The sequence below is a fragment of the Dromiciops gliroides genome, chromosome 3, assembly GCF_019393635.1.
Source record: "Dromiciops gliroides isolate mDroGli1 chromosome 3, mDroGli1.pri, whole genome shotgun sequence".
Lineage (NCBI taxonomy): Eukaryota > Metazoa > Chordata > Mammalia > Microbiotheria > Microbiotheriidae > Dromiciops > Dromiciops gliroides.
The window spans coordinates 335119059-335135655 of NC_057863.1; the positions used below are offsets into that span (position 1 = coordinate 335119059).

Sequence of the window (16597 nt, forward strand, 5' to 3'; positions counted from 1 at the left end):
TTTGTTTAGCATTTAGCTATCAAGAATTTACCTTTTAAGACTTCTTTTTATATTTTTGTCCTGTTTATTATACAGTGTTGCCTTGCTTACATTAGTTGTGATTTTAAACAACTATTAATAATACTAACACATGATTTATACTCACTGTTTTAATATAAAATCTGATCATGTTGATTAAATGTGAACATTTAAATTTGAGGTCATGGAAATTCATTGCAATAATAGCTGTATGGTACTTTGGGGTTTACAAAGCACAGCTCCTTCTTGCCCTTAGTGATTTTAATATGTTTTCTTTACCATTTGTGTCAAAGGTGACATGTGTTCCTACCGATACTTGAACCTGTCAGCCCCAAAAAAGAAGCATTTCCATCAAATGTGTGCATTATTGCAGAAGACAAAATATGTGTGCCATCTTATTAGAGATTGGCTATACCTTCCCATATTGCATTATCAATGTTATATAATATTACATATTGCTTTCTTATTCACTTAATAAATTTCACATGCGCTTGTGTTGTCTCCTGAGTTAGAGTATAAGCTCCTCGTGGGTAGGAAATCTAGCTTATTCTACTTTTGTATCCCACAGCACCTGTTACAGTGTTTTCAATGTAATAGGTGCTCAGGGAATGTTTCAAAATTATGACATCAGTGGGAGGATTAAATGTAGTATCCTGCTTATTTGTAAATTTGGGTAGTTAGAGCCACTTTATGTAAAATTTGAACAGACATAAAAGGTATGTGTTTCATGCTTGTCCAAAAATGTAACTTATTTGAAGTACAAACCAGTTGCTTTGCAGTTTCGTGTCTTTTGTAAAACCCTGTGAAGTAGCTAGAGCAAATGGTTAGTAATATCTCACTTATCAGTTACTCAGATGTCTAGCACAGTTATCCACCTACAATAGTCTTGAACTAAAAGGTGGTATAGAAGTTTTCACATCCTGGAATATGGTGAGAATTGAAGACATGATGAGAAAGAAATTTGTTCATTGCTCAAAAGCAAGGTTCTTCTTTGAGCGAAGGTGGCTGTAAGTCAGGCCTTGAAGTCAAGCAACTCAGGAGATGCAGGAGGAAAAAAAAAGAAAAGGAAAGGAAAGGAAGTAGGAGTTGAGATGGTGGGAAGACAACTTATTGATTATAGAGAATAGGAATAGCTGGAGGCAGAAAGAGGAGAGCAGAGCATTTTGGGATGTTCACTGTAAGGATAAGAAACCCTGCAAACAGTGGTGACCTTGGAGAATATTTCTCTTGTTTAAAATAGTCCCACATTGGTTAAAGGATATCAGCTAGAATAATACAACAATTTTGGTAGACGTTTAGTAGTAGAGCAAACTGAGTTGTACTAATTTCAGTCATTCAGTGAGTATTTTTCAAATGTTTACTATGTACACTATGCTTGGCTCTCAGGTTACAATGTCCAATTGAACAAAAGTTTAATAAGCACCTGCTATATTATACATGGTAGGAAGACACTGTTATAATCAGAGTCAACTTTGAAGTTAGGAAGACTTAACCTTGTGCAAGTCACTGAATTTCTTAGTACCCCAGATAGCTAAGATTGTAAGTTATACTCAAGTTTCTGCTCTTCTGCTTTTACAATACCCCTCCCCCCAGAAATGTCTATATGTACGTGTGTGTATGTATGTATGTATGTATGTATGGGGGGAAAAGGGAAAGAGAGAGATTGAGATTAAACATTCCTTGAGAGCAAGGAATGTTTAATCTCAATCAATCTCTCTCTTTCCCATTCTACTGTTTTAAAAAAAAAAATCAGGGGCAGCTAGGTGGCGTAGTGGATAGAGCACTGGCCCTGGATTCAGGAGGACCTGAGTTCAAATCCCAGCTTCGGACAATTAACACCTACTAGCTGTGTGACTTTGGGCAAGTCATTTAACCCCAATTGCCTCACCAAAAAAAAAAAAAATCAGATCTAATTCCCTTGAAGGGAGTACTTTTAAGATACTACAACACCAGTCATGGTATCTAGTACAATATAGCAACATTGTTAATTAGTATAAGCAAGCCATACTAGTAGCAGAAGAACCAAGCAAAATGTGTATTGTAAAAAAACATCCAGTGGTAGAGATTACAAGCTTCCTCTAATGAAAGATAAAGTATAAAAGTGTAACTAATGTTAACCTAAACAAAAAATAAAGGTCTGAAAAATAACATGAAAAGTTGCAAGTAGGAATATTTTGATGGATCTATTTAGTATTGGTTTAGCCATGCTTCATGACATCGAGGTTCAAAAAGATTACCTGGTTAAAGTTTTTGCCATTAAAGGTAATTTAAACTGATTTTTTTTTGGGGGGGGGGGAACCACACTTAACCTCACAGAGTTGTGAGAATACTGCCTTGTGAATTTTAAAGCATTATATAAGTGGGAATTGTTATTACCAAATTACAAGACTGTATTTTTCATAAAACTATGTACCCTTATCTCTAATCCAAAAGATTTTGTTTGTTTGTGGGGCAGTAAGGGTTAAGTGACTTGCCCAGGGTCACACAGCTAGTAAGTAGTGTCAAGTGTCTGAGGCCAGATTTGAACTCAGGTCCTCCTGAATCCAGGGCCAGTGCTCTATCCACTGCACCACCTAGCTGCCCCCTCCAAAAGTTTTTTTTTTTTTTAATGAGTTTTAATAGTTACCTGAGCTATTTATATTTTTTGAATGGTGATTTTGACATATCCGGCTTTGACTTGGTATTAGACACTGCTGCATCTGGTTATAAAAAAGTCAGTAAATCATGAAACTGCAGAATAGTTTTGTGATATTTTCAGAGAACTAATTTCTGAACACAGTCTATCCAGAGAATGGTTTTATAATGTAATAAAACTGATGTCTTTGGGTGATGCCCCTTAGTGCAGTGTAAGAACAATTGTGCATATGCTACAGCTGCCCATAAAATGAAGGCTTTAGTGATTTGAAATTGAATTGTCCTGGAGCTTTCAAAAGTGTCACCTATTCACCAGTAGCTCACAGAGCTAATACCTGCACAATTTTTCCCCCTGATTGGTTCTGTCATATTTTTGTACCAGCAGTGAAAGAACATTTCAAAAACATAGCTTACCATAGGGCAACAGAATGGTACTGTTGTTAGTTATCAACCTTACTCTGAAGAAGCAGGATTAGTGTCTGGTTATATTTTTACTATCATTCTCTTCCCCTCTCTCTCACATCCAGTGTTATTTATTGATCTAAGCTCTGGAACCAAGTGTTGATCAGAAAAAAAGAGATTTCATGAGAAAGATGACACATTATGTAGGCAGAGAGGACTTTCTTTGCCTTATCGTCCATGAACCTAAGATGCACTTAAATTTTTGTGTTTGTGCCTGTAAAATCAACCATTAAGGAGGATGTGAAGAAAATTGTATTATGTTTGCCAAGGTGTCTTATGATAGGGGCTGCCTCTCTATACCCCATCAACAGACAGTCCATTTGAGATAGAAAGGTATATACTGCCAAGCAGATAATGTTGTCCTTTGTGTTGGTGATACAGAAATCATGGAAAATGTTTCTACTCTGCTGATTTGTCAAACGCTGATGATAAAACTGAAGAAGCTTTTTCGGAGGGCGGGAAAACTCCGTGGGAAAAAGTTACTTCAGCTGTTAATTGTATAATAAATTTTGGAGAAAATCAGCCATATCACATTTCCCCTAGAGATGCTGTAGCTGCACATATTTCTTTCCAATTTTATGCAAAAGTAAAATGACAAAATTGCGAAGTCACAAGAGAAATTTTTTTCTTTTTAAAAAGATAATCTAAGTATAGTTAACCATATATCTTATACTATCACAATATCATATTACATGTATTACAGATATATTTACAGTAGTATAACTTATGTTGATAATAATGACCCTCTCTCAAGAAAAATTAAATTATGTTCAATATGTATTGTTTTCTAAGGCAGAGAAAGTTGTTAACATATCAAGATTTCCATAAAAGAATTAAAAAGTGAAACATTTTATTGTTTGGAGTTCATCTTTATCTCTTGCCATACTGAGATATATAATTATAACTATGGGATATGGATTTGTGTGTCTTTTTTCCCCCCACTGGTATTCCATTAGTTTAAAGATGTAGCTTAAAGCAGAATTATGTTTTTGTCTCTTGAAAATCTTTGCTAGATTGTATAATAAATGTTACTGTCTTCATGACCACTGTGACATTTGTTTGTCTGGAACTATTTTTGTGAGACAGAAAATTACCAGGATTTAATTTGAAATTTTAAAACCATTTTTTAACTATAGTTTTATTAGCTCCCTGGGAGTGAGTTACATGATGCTGTGTACCGAGAATTACCCAAATGTCTTGGCTTTCTCTTTCCTGGATGAGCTTCAGAAGGAATTCATTAGTACTTACAACATGATGAAGACGAATACTGCCATCAGACCGTACTGTTTCATCGAATTTGGTAAGTTTCTGATAGTGTCGTTTATTTTAACTATAACTTATTTTTTCCCAGAAGCTGTTAGGTGATCATAGAAAGTGTTTCATCTGGTTCTTAAAAACTGGCAAACAAATCCATAGGCTGTTCAGCTGCATTTATATAAAGTATAATAACTTGGCATAAATAAAATACTCAAAAAGAGCCATGATTTCATTGGTCACAGTGCTTCTATCACCAAAAAAGTTCATCATCATTCCCCCTACTTTCTTTTATGGTTTGTTTTGTGGGGCAGTGAGGGTTAAGTGACTTGCCCAGGGTCACACAGCTAGTAAGTGTCAAGTGTCTGAGTCTGGATTTGAACTCAAGTACTCCTGAATCCAGGGCCAGTGCTTTATCCACTGCGCCACCTAGCTTCTCCCCCCGTTCCCCCCCCCACTTTCAAAGTGTAGCTTTCATGAATTGCTATGGTTAAAAAATGTCATTATCTGATATCCAGCTTTCTGGTGATAAGCCTTTTTTAAAAATTAATTAATTATTAGTTTAGTTTGGTTCTTGAGCAATAGCAGTCAGCTGTTACTGGGCCTACCCTCAAAGCCTTTCCAGATCAATAGGATGTGGAACTGGTTGTAACTTATGCTCTGTGGTCAGGGCCTTCAGGAGCTCAAAGTTACCCTGCAGGTCATGATGCTATCAGGAGAGGACCTGGCAAATGATTCAATAATTTGTTAGTTAACATATTAATAAATGATAGTCATATCCAATTAAAACATTCATTAGGGGTAAGTCTGTAAGAAATGTGAAGGGGATAGAATGCTCCAATTGGTTCAGAGAATCATTCTCTGAAGTTATTAAGACAATGAGATATTCACAAACCAAAAGAGTCCAATTTTCTGTTTGTTAAATATTCATATTTGCTGAATGTAGAGGAAAAAGGAGAATTACTTGTACAATCCTGCAGCTAAGTAACATAGATTTTAAAGCCAAGTGCCAAATAGTAAAAAATAAGTCCCATATAGAATTCATTTAGGAAATGACTTTTATTGATTTCATTAATATGTGTACTAGTTTTATAAATGTGCTTTTTAGAGACAGTAATAAAGGAAGAATTTAGAATCTATATTCTTATATGCTGTGGGCAGTAGATTAGTATTAAATAGCATATTTGAAAAAGCGTGATATATGTAAAATGTCTGTTTTTAAACATTAAATGAATTTTGTAGTAGAAGTGGTTATGTAATCATAGTTGGTAAACACTACAAATTCAACATTTCATGAGATAAGGACTTTTTTAAAATTTGAAGAGTTTTAAAAGAAAGTAATGAAAAGAGCTATTATTCTTTATAATCACAATTACTTAAAATAGATAAAAATTTAATACCTATGCAGTGTCACAATTGTTTCTGCATCATCTTAAATGATTTACTTACCTAGTATGTCTTGGAATTTAAAAAACATTTTTGTATAGATAACTTCATTCAGAGGACCAAGCAGCGCTATAACAATCCCAGATCGCTTTCAACAAAGATCAATCTTTCTGACATGCAGACTGAAATTAAGCTGAGACCACCTTATCAAGTTTCCATGAGTGAACTGGGATCAGCCAATGGATTCACATCTTCATTTTCTGTGGAATGTAAAAGTGCTAGTAAGATTTCTTCTGGTGAGTTTTGAATCTTAATTTTTTCATTCCTTTTAGATGTTAGGTGTGGAATAACACTCCTGTTGTATTTGATAATTGAAGTGCCTTTTAAAATGAATTGCTTTATTCTCATGCTTAAACTAGGTGTGTGAACGTACTACAAAATTACAAAGGGCAATATTTTCTCCTGTGGTTTGGAGAGTATCAACTTAGATAAAGCTTTAAAACAAGGGATTTCTCTTTGAAAAAAATTCTCAGGGAATCTATTTCCTAATAAGTTATTCTTAAGTGATTTTTTTTAAAGTACCCCAGGCTGTGTATATCCTTTGACCCAATAATGCCACTATTAGGTTTGTATCCCAAAGGGATCATAAAAAAAAGGAAAAAGGACCCACATGTACAAAAATATTTATAGCAGCTCTCTTTTATGGTGGCAAAGAATTGGAAATTGAGGGAATGCCCATCAATTGGGGAATGGCTGAACAAGTTGTGGTATATGATTGTAATAGAATACTGTTGTGCTATAAGAAATGATGAGCAGGCAAGATTTCAGAAAAACCTGGAAAGACTTAAGTGGACTGATCCTGAGTGAAATGAGTGGAACCAGGAGACTGTTTTACACAGTAACAGCAAAATTGTGTGATGATCAACTGTGATAAACTTAACTCTTCTCAACAATTCAATGATCCAAGACAGTGTCAAAGGACTTATGATGGAAAATGCTCTCTATATCCAGAAAAAAGAACTGTGGAATCGGCGTGCTATAGCTTGTATTTCTAGGACAATATTGAATAATGATGATGATAATGAGCATTGTTGTTTCACCCCTGATCTTATTGGGAACGCTTCTAGCTTATCCCCATTACAAATAATGCTTGCTTACCGTTTTAGAAAGATCTACTTATGAAAGAGCAGTTTCAATAGAGTATTGGCAATAGGAAACTAGATTTTGAAGCATTAAGGAGAGATGAGGTGTTATAGGTGGGTTTAGACAACTTTTAAGAGGAGTTTAGAAGTGAAAAGAGGGATAGGACAGTAATTTAAATAGGATAGAATGGTTGGAGGAAGGTTATTTAAAAAATTGGAGATCTTAACGTTTTTTCTCAGGCCTGATAGGAAGGAGATAGTTGAGAGGGAGAGATTAAAAATCTGTGAATGAGGGGAAATGATTGTTGCAGCAAGGTCCTACAGAAGGCCCAAAGTGTTGAAGTCAATAGCAAGGATAGATTATTAGCTTTTTTGGTGATTGCACATAGCTTTTTCTCTGTGACCAGAGGGAAAGGATGAGAGAGTATATAATGATGCTCATTTTAGGAATGGAGAAGGGGAGGAGAGATGACCTCAATCTCTTTAATGAAGTAGAAGACTAATAAATCCTCTGTAAGGTTAGAGAATGAGAGCATATTTGACATGAAAGGGAGGGGAGAGGAGGAGAGGGAGAGTGAGAGCAAGAGAGGGAGAGAATGAGGGAGAGAATGAGCGAGCGGGAGCCTGAGGGAGTACACATGTGCTTTGGCTTAATTCTTGTGGAAAATAGGAAGAGGGAATCTGTAACATTAGCATCGGATTGCTGAGTACTCAAAGTTATGTGCCATGTATTTGTAATGAATGAGATCATAATAAAGATAAAAGTTGTGGGAAGAGGTGGGATAGACTTGAAGTTTGTTATCTAAGGTAGTGAAACAGGAAAACCTGGACTGCACAACCAGTACAGTGTGAGGTAAATTGGAGTGGCATGTTGGCAGCGTGGAAAGGGGATTGTTCAGTTGGCTAAGCTTAAACAATAGAAGAACTTGATAGTTCACTTCACAGTTTTAAATGGTAAGTGAAATGTTGTTTTGATGTGTGCTAGTAGGAAACCTTACCTCTCCATGTTGGTGGTCTGCCCCAGTTAAGGTGGTCATTGGGCTTCTTAGAACAAAAAGTATAGCCTGACATGATGCAGTCAGTGAATATTGCCTCCTGGCAATTCACTGTTACCAAACCCTGTGTGTGTTCAACTATTTTCTTGATTTTGCATATGAGAAAATCAAAGGTTACAGATGTTAAATGATTTATTGGAGATAACAGCTAATAAATGACAGGCAGAACTCAAAATGAGATCTCCTAATTTCAAGGCTCTTTCAATTAGATTATACTGGTTTTCAAGCAGTTGCTAGCTCTAGAGGACATAGAATTATTCTTAAGTAAATGATTTCTGTTTTAAATGACTTCTCAGTGAAATTATAAATAAAATTTATAATTATTTGGAAATTGAAAAAAAACTTAGTGCACTATAGATACAGATTTCTCTACTGTGTAATTTTACTAGGTGTTGTCAGAATTCAAAATGGTGGTATAATTTTATTGCTTCCTTTTTGGTTACTTAGATATTTGTATTTCTAATTTTCATTTTGGTCCCATGTTATCCTTGTTATTAAGGTAGACAAGAGGTTGGAAAAAGAAAGAGAAATACCCAAATGAAAATTTCTTTTAACAAATGAACCTCTGCTTTTCAGTATGCTGGAAAACTGGTGTTGGAAAAATTGTTTAAAAATTGAGCAGCTTAAGAAGAAATTCATGAATCATGAGCTTCTTATTAATTCACTATGAGAACAACTTCTTTTGATATTAATTTAAAATTAGCTTTTAATTCAAATTCAGCACTGCATAATCTTTTCTTTGTAGTCCTCTGAGTTTTAATATTTTCCCATTTAAAAACTTATAAATGGAAATAATTTACTTTTACCTTGGAGTTCTGGCTGTGATGAGTCTTCAAGAAACCTTATTTTCTAGTTTCCCCATTACGGTACCGCTTCTTCCTTTTTGCTTATTTTCCCCTTTCTTTAACACCTTGACTTTTCTCCTGTAACTGACTTTTGTCTTTCTTTTCTCACTATACAACTGTTCTTTCCATGAAGTTTCATACCTTAAATAACAAGTGAAGAACTTCTCAGTGGAATTTTGTCAGTGGTTCTTAGCCCTTTTTATTTTCCTTATGGATGTTTGGTTAGCAATGAGCCTTTTTGCCATATTTTATTTCCAGGGGGTCATTTCTTGGAGTATGTGTCAATTGTCTAAAGATGCTACTCTCCCTGACTGGTGTCTCCACACAGTTTTGCAGACATTTCTTCTGGTTTTATCTAATACAGTCAAAAACTTTTGATTGGATGTCACTTTTGTATAAGGAAGACATTGCACTAGATGCATATCATGCTTGACCTTGGTGGTTTTACAGCCTAGGTAGGGAAACATTGGCTTAGTCAGTCAACTAGCATTTATTAAGTGCCTCCTATGGGTCAGGCATGATAATGAGTGCGGGATATACAAAGCAAAGCAAAAAAAAAAAAAAAAAGCCCCTGATCTCAAGGAGCTCACAATCTAATGTGGAGACAACATGCAAACAACCATGTACAAGGGACAAAAGAGATAGAGGAGAGATTGAGTGTAGTATCAGAGGGAAAAACAATCCAAGATTAAGGAAGACTGGGAAAAGCTTCTTGAAGAAAGTGGGACTTGAGCTGAGAGCTGAAGGAAGCCAGTAAGCTAGGAGGCTTTAGGAGGAGGAAGAGTTTTCTGGACACAAGGGTCAGTTAGTGAAAATTTTCAGAGTAGAGGGATGGAGTCTCCTGTGTGAGGCACAGCATCAAAGGTGGCATCCCTGTACTGAAGAGTGCACGGAGGAAAAGATCTCAAGCAACCCATATGTTTTATCTGAAAACTGGCTCCATACTGATTAATCGATCATTGTTCACATGGTCTTTTGATTGTTTACAAAAACTTGGGGGGAGGAGGATACTTGTTTGTTTGTTTTTTAGTTCAGGGAATTGAACCTGTTCACTCTCCCCATCCTTCTAGCTTAGAAAATCCCTAATGTTTTATCCAATTAGAAATCAAATTACCTAATGTTGTATTGTTTCCTCTTAATTAATTTTCTTTATATGATTAATTATTTTTAATGTATAAAAGCCTGTTCCCCCCTGTATTCAGAGACCAGCCATAAGCTGAGGAAGGGAACTGGTTCCGATTCAGTAGTTGCCATGAATTGCTTAATAAATTGATATGCTCAAAAGAGCAGAAAAAAAAAGAGTGTATGGAGGAGAGTAAAATATGATGATAATGATGGTATTTTCATAATAATAGCTAATATTTATATGTTTGCAAGGCACTGTGCAAAGCACTTTACTATTTTTGTCTTATTTGATTCTCCCAACAACCCTGGGAGGTAAGTACTATTTATTATCCCCATTTTATAGCTGAAAACACTGAGGCAAACAGTGGTTAAGTACTTTCCCCAGGGTTACACAACTACTGTCCGAGGCTGGCTTTAAACTCAGGTCTTTCTGATGTTCAGGCCTGATGCTCTATTCACTATGCCACCTAGCTGCCCAGAAAACTGGAAAGGTGGAGGAGCAGGTTCTGAAGGGATTTGAATGCCAAACAGAATTTTGTATTTTATCCTGGGGGTAAGAGAGAGCCTCTGTAGTTTATCAGCTAGGGGAATGATAGGTCAGACCTGCATTTAGGAACATCAATTAGAGTAGAAGATGAATTGGAGTAGGAAAAAACCTGAGGCAGGAAGACTATTGCAGTAGTTCGTGCATAAGGCCATAAGACCAGGGGGTAGCAGTGACAGAGGAGAGGAGAGATTGTTAGAAAGGTAGAATCTATAAGATTTGACAACTGATTAATTATAGGGAGTGAGAGAATGAGGAGTCAAATACGACAGGTAGGTATGAAGCGTGTGTGAGTGGAAAGGAAGAGGGAAGGACCCTCAATGGTAATAGGGAAGTGAGGAAGAGAGGAAAGGAAGGTTTGGGGAGAAAGGCAATGAGTTCATTTTTGAATATGTCAACTGTAAAGAATTAATTGTTATTTGAGGTTTTTATGCCTGGCCTGGAGCTCCACAAACCGTACAGTGCTCTACCTGTTGGTTGTAGCCGTTGCCATGGTGCTGGCATCTCACATCATCACCACTTGCTGATGCCTACATGAGCCTGGCAAAATTATAATGATTCGAAGCCTAGTGAGGGCAGTCATGTGACTGTCAGAGTGGCCATCCAATTGGCTGGGGGCTGTGTGGAGTGTGCAGGGAGGAAGGAAGTTTTTTTCTTTTTCTTTTGGGCATTCTGGCTGGAAGCTGGAAGGCGACAGGAGCTCTGCTGTGTATTCTCAGCTGATTCCTGGGCAGTGGTATTTGTCAGGTTGTATAATTTCCCTTTCCCCATTTTATTTCCTTTCCCTTGATCCTACTGATCCTGTTTGTGTGTTGTTGTTTTTTAAGTTCGTTCTTGTTAAAATAAATCCTGTTCTAGAAGCAATGCATCCAAAATTGGAAGGGAGGCAGAAAACTGGGAAACAATTTTTGAGGCCAGTGCTTCTGATAAAGGCCTCATCTCTAAAATATATAGGGAATTAAATCAAATTTATAAGAATCCAAGTCATTCCCCAATTGAGAAATGGTCAAAGGATATGAACAGGCAGTTTTCTGATGAAGAAACCAAAGCTATCTATTCCCATATGAAAAAATGCTCTAAATCTCTAATGATTAGAGAGATGCAAATTAAAACAACTCTGAGGTACCACCTGACACCTATCAGATTGGCTAAAATGACAAAAAAGGAAGATAATAAATGTTGGAGAGACTGTGGAAAAATTGGAACACTAATCCATTGTTGGTGGAGCTGTGAGCTGATCCAACCATTCTGGAGAGCAATTTGGAATTATGCCCAAAGGGCAATAAAGCTGTGCATACCCTTTGACCCAGCAATTCCACTTTTAGGTCTTTTGCCCAAAGAAATCATGGAAGGGGGAAAGGGACCCACATGTACAAAAATATTTATAGCTGCTCTTTACGTGGTAGCAAGGAATTGGAAGTTGAGGGGGTGCCCATCCATTGGGGAATGGCTGGACAAGTTGTGGTATATGAATACAATGGAATACTATTGTGCTGTAAGAAATGATGAGCAGGAAGAGTTCAGAGAAACCTGGAGGGTCTTACATGAGCTGATGATGAGTGAGATGAGCAGAACCAGAAGAACATTGTACACAGTATCATCAACATTGAGTGTTGATCTACTGTGATGGACTATATTCTTCTCACCAATGCAATGGTACAGAAGAGTTAAAGGGAACTCATGATAGAAGAGGATCTCCAAATCCAAGAAAAAAAAGAAAGAAAGAACTGTGGAGTATAGATGCTGATTGAACCATATTATTTCTTTTGTTTTGGGTGCTGTTTTTTTTTTTTTTCTATTTTGAGGTTTTGCATCACTGCTCTGATTTTTTCTCTTGTAACAGGATTAATGCAGAAATAGGATTGATGTTATTATGTGTGTATATATATATGTGTGTGTATATATCTATATCTATATGTATATGTATAGAGATATATAGACATAACCTATATCAGATTGCCTGCTGTCTAGGGGAGGGGGGAGGGAGGGAGAAAAATCTGAAATTGTAGAGCTTGTATAAACAAAAGTTGAGAACTATCTTTACATGTAATGGAAAAAATAAAATACCTTATACATTAAATCAATCAATCAATCAATCAATCAATCAATCCTGTTCTGTTTTGAGGGAGGCTGCTGATCTCCTTCCTGGCCCCAATATTGCAGTGAGCCGCTTAGCTAACACTCCCCAATTAAAAATTGGTCCCCACATGACATTAAGATGTCTGTGATAACATCCGCTTTGAGATGTCCAATAGGCAAAGGGTCTGAAGAGAGGTTAGCATTAAACTCGTAGATCTGAGAGTCCTCTGCATAGAGATGTTAATTGAAACCATGGTAGTGATGGGATCACTAAGTGAAGAGGTATAGAAGGAGAAGAGAAGATCAAGTTAATGTTAGAGTATGGCCTGGATGAAGATCCAGTGAAGGACACAGAGAAGGACTGTTCAGAAAGTTAGGAGGAGAATTAGGAGTGACTAATGTTAAAAAACAAATTACACCCCCCCCAATAGAGGATGATGATAATAAAATAATGATAATAATAATCGCTAGCATTTATTTAGCACTTTAGGGTTTGCAAAGTACTATATAAATACTCTCTTTTAACCCTGATAGGTGCTATTCTTATCCCATTCTACAGATGGGGAAACTGAGGCAGTTGGCAGTTAAGTGACTTGTCCAGGGTCACACAGCTAGTAAGGATCAGAGGTAGGACTTGAACTCTGGTCTTCCTGACTCCAGGAACAGCAATCTTTCCACTATACCACCTAGCTACCTCCTAAAATAAAAGCATTTATGTATAATTTTAAGGTTTTCAAAATGCTTTACATATATTAACTCATTTGATCCCTATCACAACCCCTTGAGTTTATACTATGAAAAGGCTAGAAAGATAGGAGAGAGTGAGATTAAGAAGAGATTTAAGTACCAAGCTAAGAAAAAAAAAATTGCTTTTTCCTAAAGGAAATAGGGAGTTATTGAAGATGTTTGAGTGGGAGGGCTGACATGGTCAGATCTACTTTAAGAATGTCGATTTGGGGCAGCTAGATGGTGCAGTGGTTAAAGCACCGGCCCTGAATTCAGGAGTACCTGAGTTCAAATCCGGCCTCAGACACTTGACACTTACTAGCTGTGTGACCCTGGGCAAGTCACTTAACCCCCATTGCCTGCAAAAAAAAAAAAAAAGAATGTCGATTTGACAACTGTCTGGAGAACAGATTGAAGAGAAGAGACTGGAGGCAACAACTATATCTTAATTATAAGAGCTAGCATTATGGTTTCCAAGGTGTTTTATACATACAATTTATTTGATTCTCATAACAACCCTGGGAAATAAGTGCTATTACTATCCTTATCTACAGATGAGGAAACTGAGGCAGATAGAGCTTAAATGACTTGCCCAGGGTCTTACAGGATTTAGCCCTGTGCTCTATACACTGTACCACCTAACTAGAAAATATCAAGGAAAAGAGGATGATTGATAATGTCAGAGGCTTCAGAAAAGTCAAGATGAGGATTAAGAAATAGCTGTTAGATTTGGCACGTAAGAGATAATTAGTAATTTTGGAGTTGCTACTTTTGTGGCAAATTATATTTTAAAAATACCCAAGACAAAATGTGATAATCGATAAAAGAATCATATAGAAGTTTGAATAAAGTGCATGGAGAGTTCAGAGAGTAAACAAGGGAAAGGTGTAATGAGGGAAAATAGAGCATTCCATCCAGGCCTCCAGCAGTGGTCAGGTTTTAACAGGTGGCCATGAAGGGGAATTTCCGGAAGAAAAAAAAAAAAGGATTTTAAAAAAGATACTTTAGGACAACACTAATGGGATCTGGGCAATGGTAAGCAGTCCAATTTGACTCTTGTGTAGTGGTAGTAATAATAATAGCTAACATTTATACTACATCATCTGATTTAATTCTCCTAAGAATCCTGGGGTGGGCTTGGGGGGTAGGTGCTATTATTATCCTCATTTTATAGATGAGAAAACTGAGACATAAAGAGGTTAAATGATTTATTCAGAATCACAGATAGTAGGTGTCTGAGGCAGGATTTGAACTTAGGTCTTCTTTACTACAAGTCCATTGCTCAGTGTGTGGTACCACACATATGTTAGAGATTATTGGGACATACTTTCTTCCATGTTTGTGCTTCTGATAGTTTCTCTGGGTTGGAGGCTGAGGATGGAAATTCTTTGTATTCAGTATCCTTTTACTGCCAAAGGAAGCATTCTGAGTTCTTTTGTAACATTGATGATGTTCTTTTCCTTGCCTCCCGCTCACCACTCAATCTCCAACATATTATGTTGAGAAATCGAATTTTATGAAGTACACAATATATTTTAGAAGAATCGGATAGCAGTGTTTTTCTCCCTCAGTTTCCAGTGGTTTGGAATCAGGAATATATTCCCTTTTGTACAAAATACAATTCTTTAATTTATTGTTATTTGCAAATATAGTTAAATATATAGCCTATACTTAATTTCTGGCCCAGTGTCTTACACAGTATAGAGACTCAGAGTTTGACAGTGGCAGCCTAATATTTGTACTGTAGAAATAATTTTTTTAAATGGTCTGAACTCTGCTGGATAACAAGTTCCTGTTGTGCAGTGTTTTGCTATAATCTGTTATAGAAAATATAGTATATGTTATTTACTGCATTAAAATACAATAATATTGCGTTCCGGCTGTTACTGCCAGTAAGTTGTTCATCCTTCATTTTTGAAGAGGACCCATGACATAATGGCTGATGTCTTATCTTGCATGTGGGTTGGATGTAAGTCAGGCAGAATTGCGCAAAGTCCTTAGCCTCACGCTCTCTTCCAGTGGTAGGACAAGAGTTAAGATGACTGGTGCTGCAGTGGATGACCTCAGTGTCCTCGATGCCTTTATGGACATTGGAACAAATTGTTTTTATCTGCCTGTTCTGCCCCGGGGAAGTCTTCACATGCTTGGGGTAGACATCCCCTAACTCACTGACAGGTTTAAGGCCTGTCAGTTACCCTCAACCTGGTTTAGCCTGCCTGTCAAGATGTTTTTACTGGAGTGTGGCTGCTGTGCATGTCACAGCTTCTTGGAGCCACAAGTGGGAGTTGGGTGAAGGTGGATGAGCAGCCCTAAGAAAGCCCTCGTATTAGAAACCCTTTCCTTTTTACTCCTTAAGTCTTCTCTTTGCCAGTCATGCCAGTTTCCTATTTTTTTTTGTGAGGCAATTGGGGTTAAGTGACTTGCCCAGGGTCACACAGCTAGTAAGTGTCAAGGGTCTGAGGCCAGATTTGAACTCAGGTCCTCCTGAATTCCAGGACGGTGCTCTATCCACTGCGCCACCTAGCTGCCCCAAAGCCCTCGTATTAGAGGTGCTAGTCCTCCTGAACACTCCATGTACCCCAATAAGTAGAACATGTTAAGTTACCCTAGAAGTCATAGTCTTTGAGCTGGAAGATCATTTGACCTAAAGATCATTTAATTTAGATCCATCACCCCTTTTTTGATAATTTTTATTAATCATTATTAATCTCCAAAATTTCTTCCAGTATTCCTCCTCCTTCCCTCTCCCAGAGACACATCCCATTGTAGGGACCAATTAAAAAAACACAAACAGGATCAGTAGGATTAAGGCAAAGGAAATAAAATGGGGAAAGGGAAGTAATACAACCTGAATAACACCACCACCCAGGAATCAGCTGGGAACACACAGCAGTGTCCTGTCGCCTTCCAGCTTCAAACTAGAATGGTAAAAACCCTCTCTTCTTCCCAGCAGACCCCAGGCTAACCACACACAGCCCCGAGCCAATTGGCTGGCAGCTCTGACAGTCACATGACTGCCCTCACTGGGCTTCCAGTCATAATTTTGCCAGACCCATGTAGGCATTGGCAAGTGGTGATGACGTGAGGTACCAGCGCCATGGCAACGGCTACAACCAGTGGGTGTAGCACCATGCCGAGGTGCTGCCCCAGGCCAGTGCATGCCAGGGTTTTAAAAATTCTAGCCAAAAGATGGGGTCATAAAACCTCAAATAACAATTAATTCTATACACCATATAACAAATCAATTTTTAAGGGGGGAGAAAGGAAAAAATCAGCAAAGCCCATAAGCACATAAGTCAGAAAAGTTATACACCGGACCTTTGACCT

The 16597-nt window shown here is 37.3% G+C and overlaps 1 protein-coding gene across 4 annotated transcripts in view; it reads left to right on the forward strand.

The window, feature by feature from the left end:
• SEC22A (SEC22 homolog A, vesicle trafficking protein) overlaps positions 1-16597 on the forward strand; it is a 72092-nt gene that overhangs the window by 20919 nt on the left and 34576 nt on the right. For all 4 annotated transcript variants that reach the window (XM_043992882.1, XM_043992883.1, XM_043992881.1 and 1 more), the window contains 2 exons: positions 4251-4414; positions 5856-6050. In XM_043992882.1, the coding sequence (XP_043848817.1) occupies positions 4251-4414; positions 5856-6050 (359 nt within the window). The remainder of the gene's footprint in view (positions 1-4250; positions 4415-5855; positions 6051-16597) is intronic.